The 16,110-nt window shown below is 48.0% G+C and overlaps 2 protein-coding genes across 3 annotated transcripts in view; one reads left to right on the plus strand and one right to left on the minus strand.

Moving 5' to 3' along the window:
- Positions 1 to 240: 240 nt before the first annotated feature.
- The window catches only part of CEMIP2 (cell migration inducing hyaluronidase 2), a 92,483-nt gene continuing 76,613 nt past the window's right edge, over positions 241 to 16,110 (plus strand). Inside the window, exon 1 of one of the 2 annotated variants that reach the window (XM_075560550.1) lies at positions 241 to 354. The gene's annotated coding sequence lies outside the window, so the exon portion shown is untranslated. Of the gene's footprint in view, positions 355 to 852; positions 1,413 to 16,110 lie in introns of those variants that run through there. The other variant, XM_075560549.1, reaches the window with a different exon arrangement.
- On the minus strand, positions 11,266 to 11,710 carry LOC142458002 (large ribosomal subunit protein uL24-like). The gene has a single exon (XM_075559068.1). The coding sequence runs from the start codon at positions 11,701 to 11,703 to the stop codon at positions 11,266 to 11,268; it is 438 nt and encodes a 145-aa protein (XP_075415183.1). The 5' UTR covers positions 11,704 to 11,710.

Below are 16,110 nucleotides of genomic sequence, written 5' to 3' on the forward strand. Positions count from 1 at the left end.
GAGGGTGACGACGGTGACAGACTGGACTGGGCAGTTCTGCGGCTGTCACTAGACCGGGACCTCCTGGATCTGATTCAGCCTCAGCCTTGACCTCGATGAAAGCAGCCCGGGTTCCGAGGGGGCGGGGTGGTGGGGAGGCTGTTGCCCATACAGACGGAGGTCCTTCGGAGTTGGGCTGCGCTAGGGAGTGGCTTTCAGCGGCAACCACTCCAGAGCGGCGCGGGCAGGGGGCGTGGGGGAGCCTTAGGTGTATTTATTCTGGTTTGTGAGGGCTCAGCCGGTGCTGCTCCAAGCTGCCTGCAGGCGACTAGTTCTTCCCTACAGGAAAAGAACCCGGGGCCCGTGGCTGACCAGGTGGGGGCAGCAAGGGGCGGTAAATGGACGCACACAAAATGTGGGGGGGGGGGTTTAGATTCATTCTGGAGTTATAGGGGTGTTGTGCTGGATCCAACTTGGGGTGATGGGGTCAGGCTCCGCCTGGGATGATGAGGCGCAGGCTCAAGCTCATGCCCGGGTGGTGGGGGCTCACTTCCAGGTACAGACTAGGGTACCGGGTAGAGGTAGAGGGGGTCAGGCTCTGCCAGGGTTGAGGTGGAAGGAGGGTCAGGCGCAGCTAGCAGGGGGCGCAGGACCAGGTGGAGGCCCTGCCAGCAGGGGTGCGCGGCCCGAGATCCGGTAGCCGCTGGCGCTGTTCCTGGGCGCGGCAGCGAGTGGCGCTGGGCACCCGCCACCCGTCCGCAGCTGGCCCCGGCCCCGGCCCCGGCCCCGGGAGGAGCCCTGCGCGGCCACCGCCTTCTCCAGCCGCAGGCTCCTCCTTCCCCGCCAGCCTCCCTGCCGCCGGGCCGCCCAACCCGCGGCTCTCGGCCCAGCAGAGCCGGGCGGCTGGTGTGGCCGGCGGCGGCTGAGCGCGACCCTAGCGAGCCGCGGCGCCCGCCGACCGACACCAGCGCCACCCTTGGCGCCCTCGATCCCTCGCTCTGCCCCGCGTCAACCCGCCGCCGCCTCTTTCTCCATTGTCGCGGGGACGCACCGGCCTTGCGTCGCCGCCACGGCCGCGATTCTCCTCCTCTTCCTCCGGGAGAGAAAGGAGCGGAGCACGCCGAGCGGCAGCTCCGGGAGGCGGCGAGCCGAGGCCCCTGCCCTGTGGCTGGGGGGTAGAGGAGAAGGAGGAGGAGGAGGAGGAAGGGGAGGAGGAGGGAAGATCGCGTCACTCCCGGGAGCAAAGGGTTTCACCTCCAGGCTGAGAGCGGCTGCCAGTTGCGGGAAAGCGGCAGCGGCGGCGGACGCCGAGACCAGGGGCTCCCTGGCCATGGAGAGGGGGTCCGGCCCGGGGGGCGCCAGGAGCTCGGCTCTGTCTCGCTGAACTTCAGTGTAGGCAGCAGAGTGGACGGACCCACAGCGGGGGAGGGCAGGTAAGCGAGGGGAGGGGTCACCCGCCTGGCTGCCCTCGTGCTCCAGGTGGGCGGGGAGGGGGGGTCCTGCCAGGGCTCGGGGCGCAGCGAGTCTCACCCCTGGGCGACGCCGGGTCCGCTCCGGCGCGGGGGCGTGCCTGCTAGAAGTGGGGACACGCTCAGGGCCCCCGCTGCACCTACGGTTCCGCGCGCCTCCTCTCCCCGCTTCTTTCCTCTCGGGATTCAGAGGGACCGGCCTCCCCCCCCCCCGCCCCCCTCCTACCCCTGAGCAAATCTTCTGCATGCAAAGAGGTCCTTGGGAAGCGCCCGGAGATTTCTTTGTCTCTGGCTTTTCAATACGCTTACTGGGAAAGGAACAATGGACCTTTGAAAGTCCGTGTGAACAGCCCTAAACTTTCGGACCCGTCCCCCCCTGAGTGGGGGGAATAAACCCCACAGGAAGCAGAGACAGGGAAAGGCTGATGGAATGTGCCTCGCAGAGTCCCGGCTTCATTGCGCGCGCACGCGCGGCTACTTTGGGGGTGATCTTTGTCTTATTATTCCCACGGCTTGATATGTCTCCCCACCCCCCACTCGCCTCCAGTAAGGTCACTCTTTAAAATCGTGCGCAGCTTTCTTGAAAACTGGGAAATAACCTTGCCACCGGACACTCCCCCGCGGCACCCCCTCCCCCCCCCCCCCGCCCCAAATTTCCGCTGCAGAGTTGAAGGATCTTGGCACTAGTGGGAGGGGTTCTCGTTCTGTAAGGACCCCAAAGCGATCAGTTGATGATATATTGCTGTACCCCTAGCCATAAACCCGTGGTCCTTGGGCACTCTCTGCTGTGGGCAGCTATGTGTCACCTGACCTCGCCTTGGGAAAGAAACCACTCAATTAAAAGTCTCCAAGTAAGGTTAGAAAAACCGTCCAGATGGCAGGTCTCCTTTCCTCAGCAGTGAGGGGTGGTGGTGGTGGTGGTAAGGATGGAGCGCCGTTTTTAAGGACTGCCTGGTTAGACTGTGACAATGAGATGGCGAGGCTGCACAGCTGCGTGTACTCGGGATGTACAGATGTCATTATTTGGCGTTATCCCCACTGTACACACACTAAAACCAAACCCAGAGCCATCAAGTCAATTCTGACTCATCGAGACCCTGTGTGAGATGATGGAGGTTGTAAATTTTTACCAGAATACGCAGCCTGGTCTTGCTCCCATAGAGCTAGCTGGTGGCTTTGAACTGCCAACCCTATGAATAGTCGTCAAAGGCTTACCTGGTAGCGCCACCAGGGTTCTATTTCCCAGATTGGTGCGATGAAGATTGAGAAAGGAGTCTGTTTAGTGAGCCAAGTGTGGTGTGAGACCTCAGAGCCCGTTGGGAATCACAGCTCTGGGTTAAAGAGAAACACCTTAAAAGTATTGAGTCTTTTGGTTCTTTGGTTGACCCGAATGGAGCTAATTTCTGTTTGCTTGGTCCTTGAAGGAAGTTTGCCATCTTCAAAATCGGTCTTGGCATCTGAACACTGCTTGTGTGCCTCTGATTCCCTGTTCACTGTGTCTGAGTTTCTTCTCAGTTTGCCTCTCTGGGCCAGGCCGAAGATGCACAGTGTGCCCTTCCTTGGCTTGGTGAATAAATATTGGGTAGTACTTTGTGGTGCTTTATCCTAAACACCGAAACCAGTGTCTTCCTTCAGCTTTGTGCTCACCTGGCCCCGAGGATTAGTGTTGCCTGAGTGGAGCAGGGTAGGATAGGCCTGCCTCTGGATTTCCAAGGTGGAGCCCTTTACAGGAGTAGAAAGGTTCAATGTTTTTCTCCTGTGGAGTGGTTGCTTTTCAAGAATAAGGCTTAGCCTGGCCCAAATGTGTGTGTATGGGGACAGGGAAATTGGATCTGCAGATTCTCACATGATGTTTACATAGATTTCCTTCATCACAGTAATTGTTTGAGTCAAGGTTCCAGTAACACAGAACTTAAAAAAAAAAAAAAAAGGTTTTGCAAAGATTACACAACAGGAAACCAGAATGGAGTAAACACCTCTTTCATGTTCTAATGGGCTTCATCAAGTCTGTCCTCAACCTAAAACCCTGCCTCACAGCAAGCCTACAGACAGACAGAACTGCCCCTTAACTCTTGATGGAAATAGAAAGCCTCATCTTTCTTGTGTGGAGCCCATGACAGTTTGGAACCACTGACCTTAGGGTTAGCACCTCCGTGTGTTATTCATGATGCCACCAGCAGCTGCCTTGAAAGGAAAGAGAGATAAAAACAGGCAGATTTTATAGTTTTGGGGACCACTTCTGAATGTGAAAGGCTGTTACTAGGTTTGTGCCTCTGGACATGTTTCTGAACTTGGAAAAAATGAGAAAGCCTAAGTAATTGCTCTCAAATTCATGATTTTCCATTCTGATAAGATACTCTATGTAAATATGTACACTATAAAGTGCTCTAAAATGTCAATGAGTATTACTTCATCTACTCATCCACCAATCCATCCAGCTAACTCATTTCCTATTGTGTACCAGCTCCCCTGGGAGCAACCTCAGCACCCAATTTTTGGCCTGTGGTATTTGGAGGCGAGTTAGTTGGGATGGAGAGGCCACAGAACCACTCTGTGTGGTGGTTCCTACCTATAAAATGAGAACAACACAGTCTACTGACCATTGAGGAATGCCCTCTTACCAGGGGGACAAGGACATTCACCATTAAACATTTGGTACAATGATGTATAGGATGCTTTGGGAAGCCAGAGGAAGACCAGATCTGGCGGCTTCCACCTCACATCTGGTGGGACTTGAGGCAGGTTGGGACTGAAGGACTTGAGGCAGGTTGGGTAGGAATGCCCAGACAGTTACTAACTTATGTTGCATGTCCCCTAATCCCTCTCCCATGGTTTCTTCATCTAGTAAAAGTGCTTAAAAATCCATTAGGCAAATTAAAAAAAATCATTTTATTGAGGGTTCTTACAGGTCTTATCCCATATATCAATTGTTTCGATCACATTTCTGCATATGTTGCCATCATCTTTTAAAAGTCTTTTCTTTCTACTTGAGCCCTTGGTATCAGCTCGTCTTTTTTCCCCTCCCTCCCCACCCTGACACCTTATACCTAATTTTCCTCCCTCCCAACCTATAAAAAATAATAAATAATTGTTATTTTATTATTATTATTTAAACCTAACCCTAACCTTAACTCTATACATAACCCTAACCCTAACACAAACTCTAACCCCTAACCTTAACTGTCTGTTATTTTGATATCTGCTGTCTCCCTTCACCCATGTTTCTGTTGTTTGACCCCCTCGAGGGGTGGGGGATTATATGTTGATCATTGCAATAGGTTCCCCCTTTCTGCCCTTTCTCCCCCCAACTTTTACCTACCCTTATTGTATCGCTACTCCTCCTTTTTTTTTTTAGGTTTATCTGTCCTGGATTCTGTGTGTCAAGAGCTTTTATATGTACCAATCAATGTACATGCTCCTGACTAGCCGGATTTGTAAGGTAGAACCATGTCAGGATCATGGAGGGGAGGAAGCATCAAAGAACTAGATGAGTGTGCTTCCTCAGTGCTATACTGCACCCTGCCTGACTCTTTCCTTCCTTGCAACCCTTCTGTGAGTGGATGTCTCCACTCTGACCCTCCTCATTTCCAACAGTATGATTGTTTTGGATCTGCAGATACCTGATCCCTTCGACACCTCATGATCACACAGGCTGGTGTGATTCTTTATTGTGGGCTCTGTTGCTTCCCTGCTAGATGGCTGCTTGTTTACCTTCAAGCCTTTAAGACACCAGATGCTATATCTTCTAATAGTCAGGCACCATCAGCTTTCTTCACCACTTTTGCTTATGCCCTCTCGGGCCACTCTGAGTCCGTGTGCACTGAACGGATGGCAGTGACTCATTGCTTGTCTTATGCTTTCCTCACTTTTCCAAGCCTCTTCGCATCCCAGCCACTGGAAGTCTTCTCATTTCATTTGGGTTCTGTGCCTTTTCTACGCACCGGTTGTAAGGGCCCTGTGTGGGTTTGTACACTAACTTCCATACTCACCCCCCAAGGTTAGAGAGGCCCCTTACTTTACCTTTCTCCATCACAGCAACATGGATATGAATAGAGGAAACACGCCAAACAAGCAAAGCTGGGTGTCTGCACTTTGGGGAGCCTGAAAACCACCCTGACTCGTTTCCTCCCTTTGTAAAGAGGTGTCATTTGCATCTGTTAAAGATAGGCGAGGCTCTCAGCAGCAGCTGCCGTCTGGTAGGTGAAACTTGAATCTGTAAGCACTACTTAGCTTTAATGCTCCACTCCTAATGGACTGAAGCTCCCCAGACATGTTAACGAATTGCCTTGACGAGCAGTCCAAGCTCAGATATTTAAAACTACCAAGTCAGATGGGTTTTCATGTTGGCATGTAAGTAGAAGGGCCCTAAAAATAATGCGAACACCAGGAAGTTGAGACCGAGATAAGGTCATGGAGTAAATTTAGGGCTGACTCCTGACAAGAACCCCTTTGTCCCTATTTCCAACCAACACCCCTCCCCCCAGCCCCCAGCCCCGTGCAGTCTATTTTAGTTTTATAGTTTATTGGCTATCTTCATGTTACATAGTCAGAGGATTGGCCTGTGGGCCCTCATTGCTCCTGCATCTCAGGCAGGTGATACTGAGTGGTCCTCTCTGGCCCACAGCACTTGCATCCGCTAAGGCGCGCAGAGTGGCGTGATGGTCCCTGTCACACATTTCTGACAAAGAAGGAACTAAGGGTCAGAACCTCTCCAGCTTGCATTTTCCACGAACCGTATTCAAATTTCACATATTGCACAAATGTCCTCTTTTTTTTTAAAGAAGCAAATTCCTGGAAACGTTTTTTTCTTTTCTTTTCAGATTTATGCGGTTAAATCATGAGATAAAAGCCTACTAGAAATGTTTACATGTTCCTTTGTTTTCCCTGGCCTTGGATTGTGAAGCCTTAGTGTTGACTGTCAGGAACTGTGTTCAGCAAATATTTGGTCGCATTCCTAGTATGTGCAGGACATTGGGCTGATTGCTGTCCGCGAGACAGAGATGAAAAAGTCAGAGGGTCTTTATTAAAGAGTTTTCTTTTTCTTTAAGTCAAATCGTCTGGGAGGCTGTGGAGGTCTCCACGTACCAAAATGCCCTCTCCATACACATTTGTCCGTTGATTTATTGGACAAGTCTGCTTTGTGATGACAATTATTAGGGAAACCACGCCATCTGATTTATAACCGGTCACTTGCTTTCCTTGCTTTTTTACCCTGTGGCCTTGGGGGGTCCCACTTTAGTTTGAACAATGGATAAAACTAGGTTGCAGTGGTTGTAAATCTTACACGATGAAAAGTTCTCTTTAAGAGAGGTTATGGCAGGCCTAGCATTAGGACAAGGGGCCTTCGGAAAGCTCATGGGAAAATCCCGTTATTGTGTAATCTCATGTGTCCATCAACATTTTTAGGGGGGTCCTTCAAAAATACTAAAACCAGCTTTTATGCTGCTTTAGACTATTTTTAAATCTGGCTTTTATATTAGTATTATATTAAAATTGGCTTTTATTCTCTTTGGCAATGTGGTTGGAACATTGTTGTAGGTTAAGACAGTGAGCCACTGAGAAAAGCCTGGACTTCGTTCCCTGTGAGGAGAATGTAATTATCTGAAAACACAGGAATCCACCATAAGCTGGTATCCCAGTCACATCTGGTAATAAATCTCTCCTGAGGATGAAGTCCTTATTGATTTGGAGACTCGGCTTATTATTGGCTGGTCCAGTCCAGACAGCAAGCCTTCTGTTGTCTCATGGTCTCTGCTAATAGTGATTCACTTCCCTTAGGAATGAATAGCATTTCACATACAATGAGGTTGGAAAGTTAACTACTTAATTTTGGAGCTTGGAAAAAGTTAGGTTAGCTCAAGGACAAATGCCTGATTCCAGAAGAAGTGGGGGAGGGGAGACCCCATTGTTTTTGGATACCCCCATTGTCATCATCATGAAATGCCGTTTGTATCTGGATTTAAAAATTATTATACTTCATGGGAGAAGATGTTGCCTTTATTTCTCCGGAGGTGCTTCCTTACTGATAGCCCTTTGTCAGCCCTCTATGACAGAATCCAACACCAATGTTAGTGACCCGTGGCCGGGAGAGGGGGAGCTTGGAAATCGATAGGAAATACACTACTGCCTGTCCTTATCAATCTAGCCCGGCAGCATCCAGTGACCCAAGCTGCTCTGTTGCCATATTGTCTGAGCTTGACTTTAACTTTAGAATTGGTTTAGGGTGAAGAAAAAAAAAAAAGAGGCCCCAATCAGAAATATAATTTAAAGAGAATACTTGATTCAGTCTTAAAGGGGACAAAGTCACAGACAGACACATCTTCCGGATAAGGGAGGCCATTAGCAGGAGGTCAGAATGGCATCTGAGGATTCTGTCAGGATGTCAGTTTGAAAAGCCTAGGATTAAGGAAACCATCATAAATTCATGCTTGGTGGCAGATCAGTACACCCCAGTTATGAGTGGAACTACAGAAGTGAGAACCGGGCCATGATCGGAACAAGTCCAGTGTACAGCGGGGTAGATAGAAGAATATACAAGATTGGTCCAGGGCCTTCTGACCAAAGCAGTAACGACACGACTGACAAGGCATGACTTACATCTACCTGATTGCAAGTATTGTCTTCCAAGAACACACCTCCTTCGAGGACACACCCAGGTAAGCGCCTAAGAGACTACCCTTACCTGGGCTGGATGGAGAGGGATGGAGCTATTGGCCTTTCCAACATATTGTTTCTGAGGGCAAGAAGATGATTGACATCTTTGGTTAGTGATCAGAAGGAATTCAGTGGAGGCTTAATCTGTGTGGGGTCTCAGCAAATGGATTTGGGGTTGTCACCCCTCCGTACCCTTCTGCAAACCAAGGTGCTCAGGATTTAAGCTCTACTCAGAGCAGTTCTTCCTGGTTTCTGTTTGTGCTCATGGCACTGAAGTGCTTCACACAACCCCCTGTCTGTCTGTCTGTCTGTCCTGCTATTGTTCTTGGCTGTATTCTGGCCCTTTTCCATTCTGAAAAGCCCAGCTACTGTTCTCCAATTAAACCCGACCCAACCCATTGCCGTCTACTCAGTTCCAACTCATAATAGGGAGTCTTATAGAACAGGGTAGAACTGCCCCGTCAGGCTAGCAAGGCTGCAATCTTTGCAGAAGCAGACTGGCACACCTTTCTTCTACTGAGCAGCTGGTGACTCAAACCACTGACCCCACGGCTGCACCACCAGGGCCCTGAGTAACTGACATGTTGGTTGGAAGTCTTACCTTCTGACTTTCTGGCTTTTAGTCTTGACAGTTGATCATTGAGGAAAACTTGAGGAGGTGTCTTAGCTTCTTGGTGTTTCTGTAACACATTTCTTTTTTCCTAGTTCATGAGGCTTGCAATCCAAATTCAGAGTGCGTGGCTCTTGTGTTAGGCCCTTCTCTGTGTATTTCAGTTTCTAGTAGACGTTGGAGTTTCAGGGCTTGTGGATTCATCTTTGTCTTCATCATTATCAGATATTTATGCTTGACTTTCCATTTTTCTGCTTGCTTCTGCCTCTGACCTGTTCTTTTTGTAATTGAGAAGTGATTAATTGTAAGGTCCATCTAACACTGAAGTGGCCTCATTAATACAACAAAAACTCGATTTACCAATACAATCAATTCTTAATAAGAATGACAATTGGGTCCCTTTGGTAGCTCAACAATCACAAGAGGAAAGAGGGAATGTGATCGCTGCAGCTCGCCAGCTTTCCAAAGAATACAAAAGACTTATTGCTTCTGTATTCCCCCTCCCCCTTGTGTTGGGGCATTCCTGGACATACTGGTCATTGTTGGACTGAGTGCATTGGCAGTGTGCAGCGGTGAATTTTAGTTTCTACGATGGGCACTATCAGGAGTAGTCTGACTGTACATATTTAGCTGAGTGAATTTGCCAGAGTAGTTAGAAAGTTTAAACTCTGTTACAGGGTACCATGGATGGCATGGGGACCCAAACAAAATCTGTATCAAGTTGGTTTGGGACAAGATTCTCCATGGCTTGGCAGTTAGGTGGTGTGGTAGTTATGTAATGGTGTCATTTGGCATTTATATAATGATGTGATCATCCCCTGGTGATCCCCCTGATGTAATCAGCTAATTAATTCTTAGAGGATTGAGGTGGGTCACAATACCTTTATTCAGGTCCTGAGTCAATATAAGCTTGCCTTTTAGCTTGCAAGAAATAAAGGGAAGAGTGGCGATACTGGGAGGGTGGGGTGGAAAGAGGGAACCAATTACATATAACCTCCTTCCTGGGGGACGGGCAACACAAAAGTGGGTGAAGGGAGACGTCGGACAGGGCAAGATATGACAGAATAATAATTTATAAATTATCAAGGGTTCACGAGAGAAGGGGGAGTGGGGAGGGAAGGGGAAAATGAGGAGCTGATGCCAGGGGCTTAGTGGAGAGCAAATGTTATGAGAGTGATGAGGGCAATGAATGTACAAATGGGCTTGACACAGTTGATGTATGTATGGATTGTGGTGGGAGTTGTATGAGCCCCCCATAAAATGATTTTATAAAAAAAGAAAGGGAGAGGCAAGAGGAAAAAGAAGGGGGAACATTAGTATCACCAAGAAAGAGGAACTGGGAACTGAGAGGGTCCTTGTACTGAGAATATCCTAGAATCAAAGGACAATTGAGGACAAGACAGACGGAGATCCCCATAGACACAGAGTTTAAATGTGGAAGAAGCCAAGGAACGTCTCCCAGAACCCACAGAATGTAAGCACCTTCCCCTAGAGCTGCCACTCTCTGAGTTTTGACTTTTAGCTCATGGTCATTGCGTTGATTTTGACTTATAGCAACCCTATAGGATAGCGTAGCACAGCCCCTATATTGGTTTCTGAGACTGTAACTCTTTATGTGAGTAAAAAGCCTCATCTTTCTCCTGAGGAGCCCCTTGTGGGTTCCAACTGCTAACCTTGAAGTTAGCAGCCCAAAACATCACCCACGACGCCACTGGGGCCCCTCCTAAACTTCAGGCAAGTTAATTTGTTTGTTAAAGCCATTTGTTTGTGGTGTTTCTATCATAGCATCTTTACATGATTAAGACGCCGGGGTTTAATAAACTCAGACAGTCAAGTCTTCAAACCCACCTGCCCAGTTCCTTTGCCTTAACATGCAAAGTAATTATTGTTTTAGTCTTGTCATCGTTCCTCGCCCCTCCCCATCCCCGCACAACAAGGTTCTTGGGTGGTGTGAAGGCTTAAGTGCTTGCCTTCTCACCCAAATTTGGCAGTTTGGATCCACCAGAGGCACGCAAGAAGAAAAGCCTAGTGGTTAGCTTCTGAAAACCCAGCCTTGGGAAACTTGGTAATGTACAGTTCTCCCCTACAACACCGGAGTCATTCCGTTGACAGCAATTGATGTGTGTGTGAGTGTGTGTTTTAACTTGTCCCTGTATACCAGGCCTTGGGTTTCTGAAAAGTAGGGATTGTGTGTATTTTCGGCATCCCAGGAGGACTGTGATTTGAAGGCCCCTGGCTTCATGGAACCCTGGCGGTGTGGTGGTGATGTGTTGGACTGCGATCCTCATGGTTGACAGTTCAAAACCAACAGCAGCCCTGTGGTAGCAAAACTGGGCTTTCTACTCCTATCAATAATTACTGTCTCGGAACCACACAGGGTGTCACTGTGAGTCAGCATTGACTTCATGGCCGAGCTTTGAGGTGACAGGTTTGGCCTGTCAACTGCAAAGTCAGCCGTTGGAAACCACAGCCGCACCCGCAGAGAAAGACAGGGCTTCTTCTTCTTTTTTTTTCAAATGTGCCGCTTTTAATGAAAGTTGTGTACAAGATATTTTACTCTTGCATCTTCTCAAGTGATTCTTCCTTGTCTTTGCCCTTTTCCTTTCCTACTTGGCGAGATTTGGCTTTCCGCTCCAGCATCTTTTTGCGGTCTTTGTCCAGTTTTAACCTCATAATCTCCACCTCACTGGGGTGAATGCCCACATGGACAGTGGTGCCGTTAGCTCTCTCTCGCTGCACCCGCTCAATGTAGATGACGTACTTCTTCCGGCAAACCTGGGCCACTTTGCCAATCTGCTGACCTTTGTAGGGTCCTCGCACAACCTGAACTTCATCATCCTTGCAGATAGGCATGGACCGAACATTGTATTTCTGTCTCAGTTCCTTGGAAAGCGGGGAAGACATAATCTTCCTGCGAACGTGGGAAGGGGCATTGAAATGCCTTTTCCGGTTTTTGCTCCGGACCGAAGTCACAAAGGGATTGGACTTCATTTTGGCGGCTACTTCTTCAGCAATGGCCCTAAAAGGGAAAAGGACAGGGCTTCTTACTCTTCTAAAGAGCGACAGCCTCAGACTCTCATGGGGACCATTCTGCCCTGTCCCGGAGGGCGCTGTGCGCTGACGTGATCTCGGTGGCAGTGAGCTTGGCCTTTTTTGAGGGCCCCAGTGTCTGGTAGCCTGTCTTACAGAGGTGCTAAGTCTTGTTCACTGCCCCTTGTTTGATAAGACTTTTCTACCTGAAGTTAAGGTTGCATTAAAAGTAGGCGATGGCTTATATTCGAAAGGAATCGTGTTTGAGTTCTGGGCCTGCATCGCCATGAGCAGCAGTTTTGCTGTGATGTCAGACTAATTCGGAGGTTGCTCTGTCCCAGCATCTTATTTGCCTGGATGATTTCTTCGTTTGAAATGCCTGTCACTACCCACTTGTGGATGCATTTCCTAGTTGTCAGTGCACGGTGATGTGTACGCATTATTATTTCTTGAACTTTTGATACACTGGTGTTTGTCAGTCCATCACGGCACTGCCATCTTTTATGGTTCACCTTTGAACATTCCACCAACCTAACTTTGTGGGTGTTGTTCTTGGGGGAAGCCCTTTAAAGCTCTGCCCGGGGCACACTGCAGAGGATGCAGCCCGCAGGCTGCCCTGAAGACTTGAATTCAATCAGCATTCCCTGGGGTCAGGCTCTGGCCAGCAGCACAGTTGATGACAGGCCTGCGCCTGCACTGTCACCTGCACAGTGTGTCTCCACATGGCACCGCATCCGCATCCGTTGTTGTCCTTGTTGGCAGGTTTGTTTGGATTCCCGACCAACAAGGACCAAGGCGGGGTACCCAAGGGAGCATTTGGAGAAAGGGGAGCAAAGGAGAAGAAGAGGACGCTCTTCTCTTTGGGAATCATTGAGAAAAGAGAGAGAGGCAGCAGAGGAATGAGGACACAAAGGGAAAAGAGGGGAGAAGGACTGACTGGGAAAATCACTCTCTCCCTCTTTCTGCAACTTTCTGGCTTCCAGAGCAATGGGCCTCAGTTTTGCTTATCCGCCTGTTCCTGGCTTCAGGCTAGAGGCCTAAATATTTATAGTTTAAAATTTTTTAATTAGCTAGGGCTAATGATGCTAGTCTTCTCTGTTGCTAGCCAGTGTTCTACAGCCTTTCACCATGTCAGCCCGCTTGACTGTGGGGTCAGGTTTTGCTTCTCAGTGTTAAACAGAGGTGAAAAGGGGCAGGGCTAATTAGTTATATTTGGTGGCAGAAACAATGAGACATTTGCTTCCTGGGCCATGAATTAGTGGAAGAAATATAAGAAGGAACCAAACATTTTTCTTTAATTGTTTCACTGTAAAATAAGCAAATACTTGCTAAATTTGGACATTAGACATTATAGATACTTTTTTTCTAGGGGGGTGGTGGACCATGGGGACAGAGACTCATAACTTTAATAGGAGGTTCCAGTGTTCATTGCCAAGGATATAATCAGTTTAGTGAAGTTGTAGTTAATTTGCTGATGTGAATTCTTTACAGACCTTTAAGTTTTAAAAAAAATCATTTTATTGGGGGCTCGTACAACTCTTATTATAATCCATCCATCCATCCATCCATCGTGTCAAGCACATTTGTACATTTGTTGCCATCATCATTCTCAAAACATTTGCTTTCTACTTGAGCCCTTGGTATCAGCTCCTCATTTCCTCCTTCCCTCCCCCCTCTCCCCTCTCTCATGAACCCTTGATAATTATTATTTTGTCATGTCTTACACTGTCCGATGTCTCCCTTCACCCACTTTTCTGTTGTCCATCCCCCAGGGAGGGGGTTATATGTAGAGCCTTGTAATTGATTCCCCCTTTCCACCCCATCTTCCCTCCACCCTCCGGGTACAGCCAGTCTCACCACTGGTCCTGAAGGGATCATCTGTCCTGGCAGGGCAGACCATAGTGAGTGCATAATAAAGGTCTTTCCGAGATCCAAATAAAAGGAAATGTTTCCTTAGCCAGACTTTGGTCAGTTATATTGAAAAGGTCACGATGGTAATTTGTAGAATTGACCCTTGGGTTGGATACTTGTTTCAAGAATTACTTTCTTGGTCAAAAAAAGACCAGTAACTGTGTTAGCCCAGCCAGCTCCTTGGTTGTTGTTAACAAATCACAGCTTTGAATTTTCCATTAAAAATTAACTTCTAGTTAAACATGTAGGCAGGATTTAAAAGAACTTAAATGAGTCCAACCCTCACTGCCATTGAGTCAGTTCTTAATGACCCCGTGTAGTGATTCTGAGATTGTCAATCTTCATGGGAGCAGACAACCTCCGGTTTGAACCAGAGATCAACCATTTCAACCAATGAACTGATGAGCAGTTCATTGCCGACCTGACAGGGCACCAGGGCTTCTTTAAAGGAGTCCAAAGTGCTGCATTTCCATTAGGTCTTAAATAGGACGAGTCCCCTGTGCATGTCACAGGGCTGCACCAGGCTCTCCCTCTGCACTGGATTGGAAGTGCTGAAGAGGATGATGGCCTACATCTCAAGTGCTACATCTGCTATGTAAGGTTGTCTCCTTTATTAGCATCTCAGTGGAGAACACGACCCTGTAAACCGTAGCCACCCCAGTTGCCCTAGTTTAGAGCTCCCATTAGTTTTAAATGGGAGTCTTGGTGGCATAGTGGGTTATGTGCTAGTTTGCTAACGGCAAGGTCAGAGGTTTGGAACCACCGCTACTTTTTGGGAGAAAGATAAGGCTTTCTACTCCCATAACGAATATAGTCTCGGAAACTCACATGGGGCAGTTCTTTCTGCTCTGCCCTATAGGGTCGCTGTGAGTCAGAATTGACTCAGTAAGTGAGAATAGTTTTAATTAGAAACCCTGGTGGCATTGTCTGGTAAAGTATTGAACTGCTAACTGCAAGGTCAATGGTTCAAACTCACCAGCTGATTCCATAATGATTTACAGCCCTGGGAACCCTAACCAGTGGGTTTGATCTCTTTTTTTTCCATTAGTTTTAATTATTGCTGCTATCTCTGTATTGAGACGACTTTCCCTCTGATCACAGCACTGGTTGGGCTGTCAACATAACAATGTAAAGTATAATGGCTCAATTTGGAGCCCTGGTGGTATAGTGGTTACGGCGATGGGCTGGCATCCACATGGACCAAAGCTCCTTGGGAGGAAGACTGGACGTCTACTCCTCTAAACAGTTACAGTCTCAGAAACCCACAGAGGGTCGCTATGAGTCCGCATTGACTCTATTAGCAGTGAGCTTGGTTGTTGGTTTTCTACAGGACTTTGTAGAGTGTTGCTAAAACTACACCTACCAAAAATTAGGTTTAACAGAGAATATTTCTTCTTATGTACCACTCATGCTGCAAATATTGGCATATTTCTGAATATATTCTCGTTAGGTACCCTAAAGTCAGTTCCGACACATAGGGACTCAATGCACAACAGAAGGAACCACTGCACAATCGATTTTGTGCCATCATAACACTTGCACTTCTGCATGAGCCCATTCTATTTTACCAAGCAGGATGTCCTTCTGCAGGGACGAATCCCTCCTGGCAATATGTCCAAAGAAGTAGGCAAGGTGAAGTCTTGCCATCCTTGCCCCTAAGGAGCACCGTGGCTGTACTTCTTCCAAGACAAATTTGTGTGTTGTTTTAGTAATTCGTGCATGGTACTTTTCAGTATTCCTCTCCAGCATCACAATTCAAACACACGGATGCTTTTTGGGTCTTCCCTACGCAGTGTCCCACTTTCATATGCATACGAGGCAATTGAAAATACCATGGCCTGGGTCAAGCCAAAGTAACATCATTACTTTTCAATACTCTAAAGAGGTCTTTTGCAGCAGATGTTCCTAACTCGCCCTTTGATCTCTTGACTGCATTTGGTAAATAGAACATAATTATGAAAACTTCTTAGCCATAACCACATACTTTGAAGGAATGAGTCACTGGGAGCTGGATCTCAGGACCTTCATCTCCAGGGAGATCAAAGTCAGTTGGTACAAGATCGTCCACAGAGAAAAAGTTTTGCATCCTAATTTGGTGATGTCTTGAGGGCCTGTGAGTAGTCAGTTAAAACACCACCATTGCCCTGATATATAGAGTGAAGAAAATTAAAGATGTCTTATGACAATTAGGCCAAAGAACTAAATGAACTATATGAAGCATAGCTCTGTGACCTTGAGACCCGAAGAACTGCCATTACCAGCCACTCTGATAGGAGCCTGGTAGCTTAGTGGGTTTCGAATTGGGCTGCTAACTGCAAGGTCTGCAGTTTGAATCTACCAGCTGTGTGGCAGAGGGGCGAGGCTTTCTGCTCCCGTAAACAGTTCCCCACAGGGGCAGTCCTACTGTGCTCTAGAGGGGTCCTAGGAGTTGAAATCAACTCAGGGGCAGTGAGGGAG

Source organism: Tenrec ecaudatus, chromosome 10 (genome assembly GCF_050624435.1).
Source record: "Tenrec ecaudatus isolate mTenEca1 chromosome 10, mTenEca1.hap1, whole genome shotgun sequence".
Lineage (NCBI taxonomy): Eukaryota > Metazoa > Chordata > Mammalia > Afrosoricida > Tenrecidae > Tenrec > Tenrec ecaudatus.

What these genes read in the sequence shown, in the direction of transcription:
- LOC142458002 (XM_075559068.1), bottom strand. Translation starts at nt 11,703, where the DNA reads ATGAAGTCCAATCCCTTTGTGACTTCGGTCCGGAGCAAAAACCGGAAA.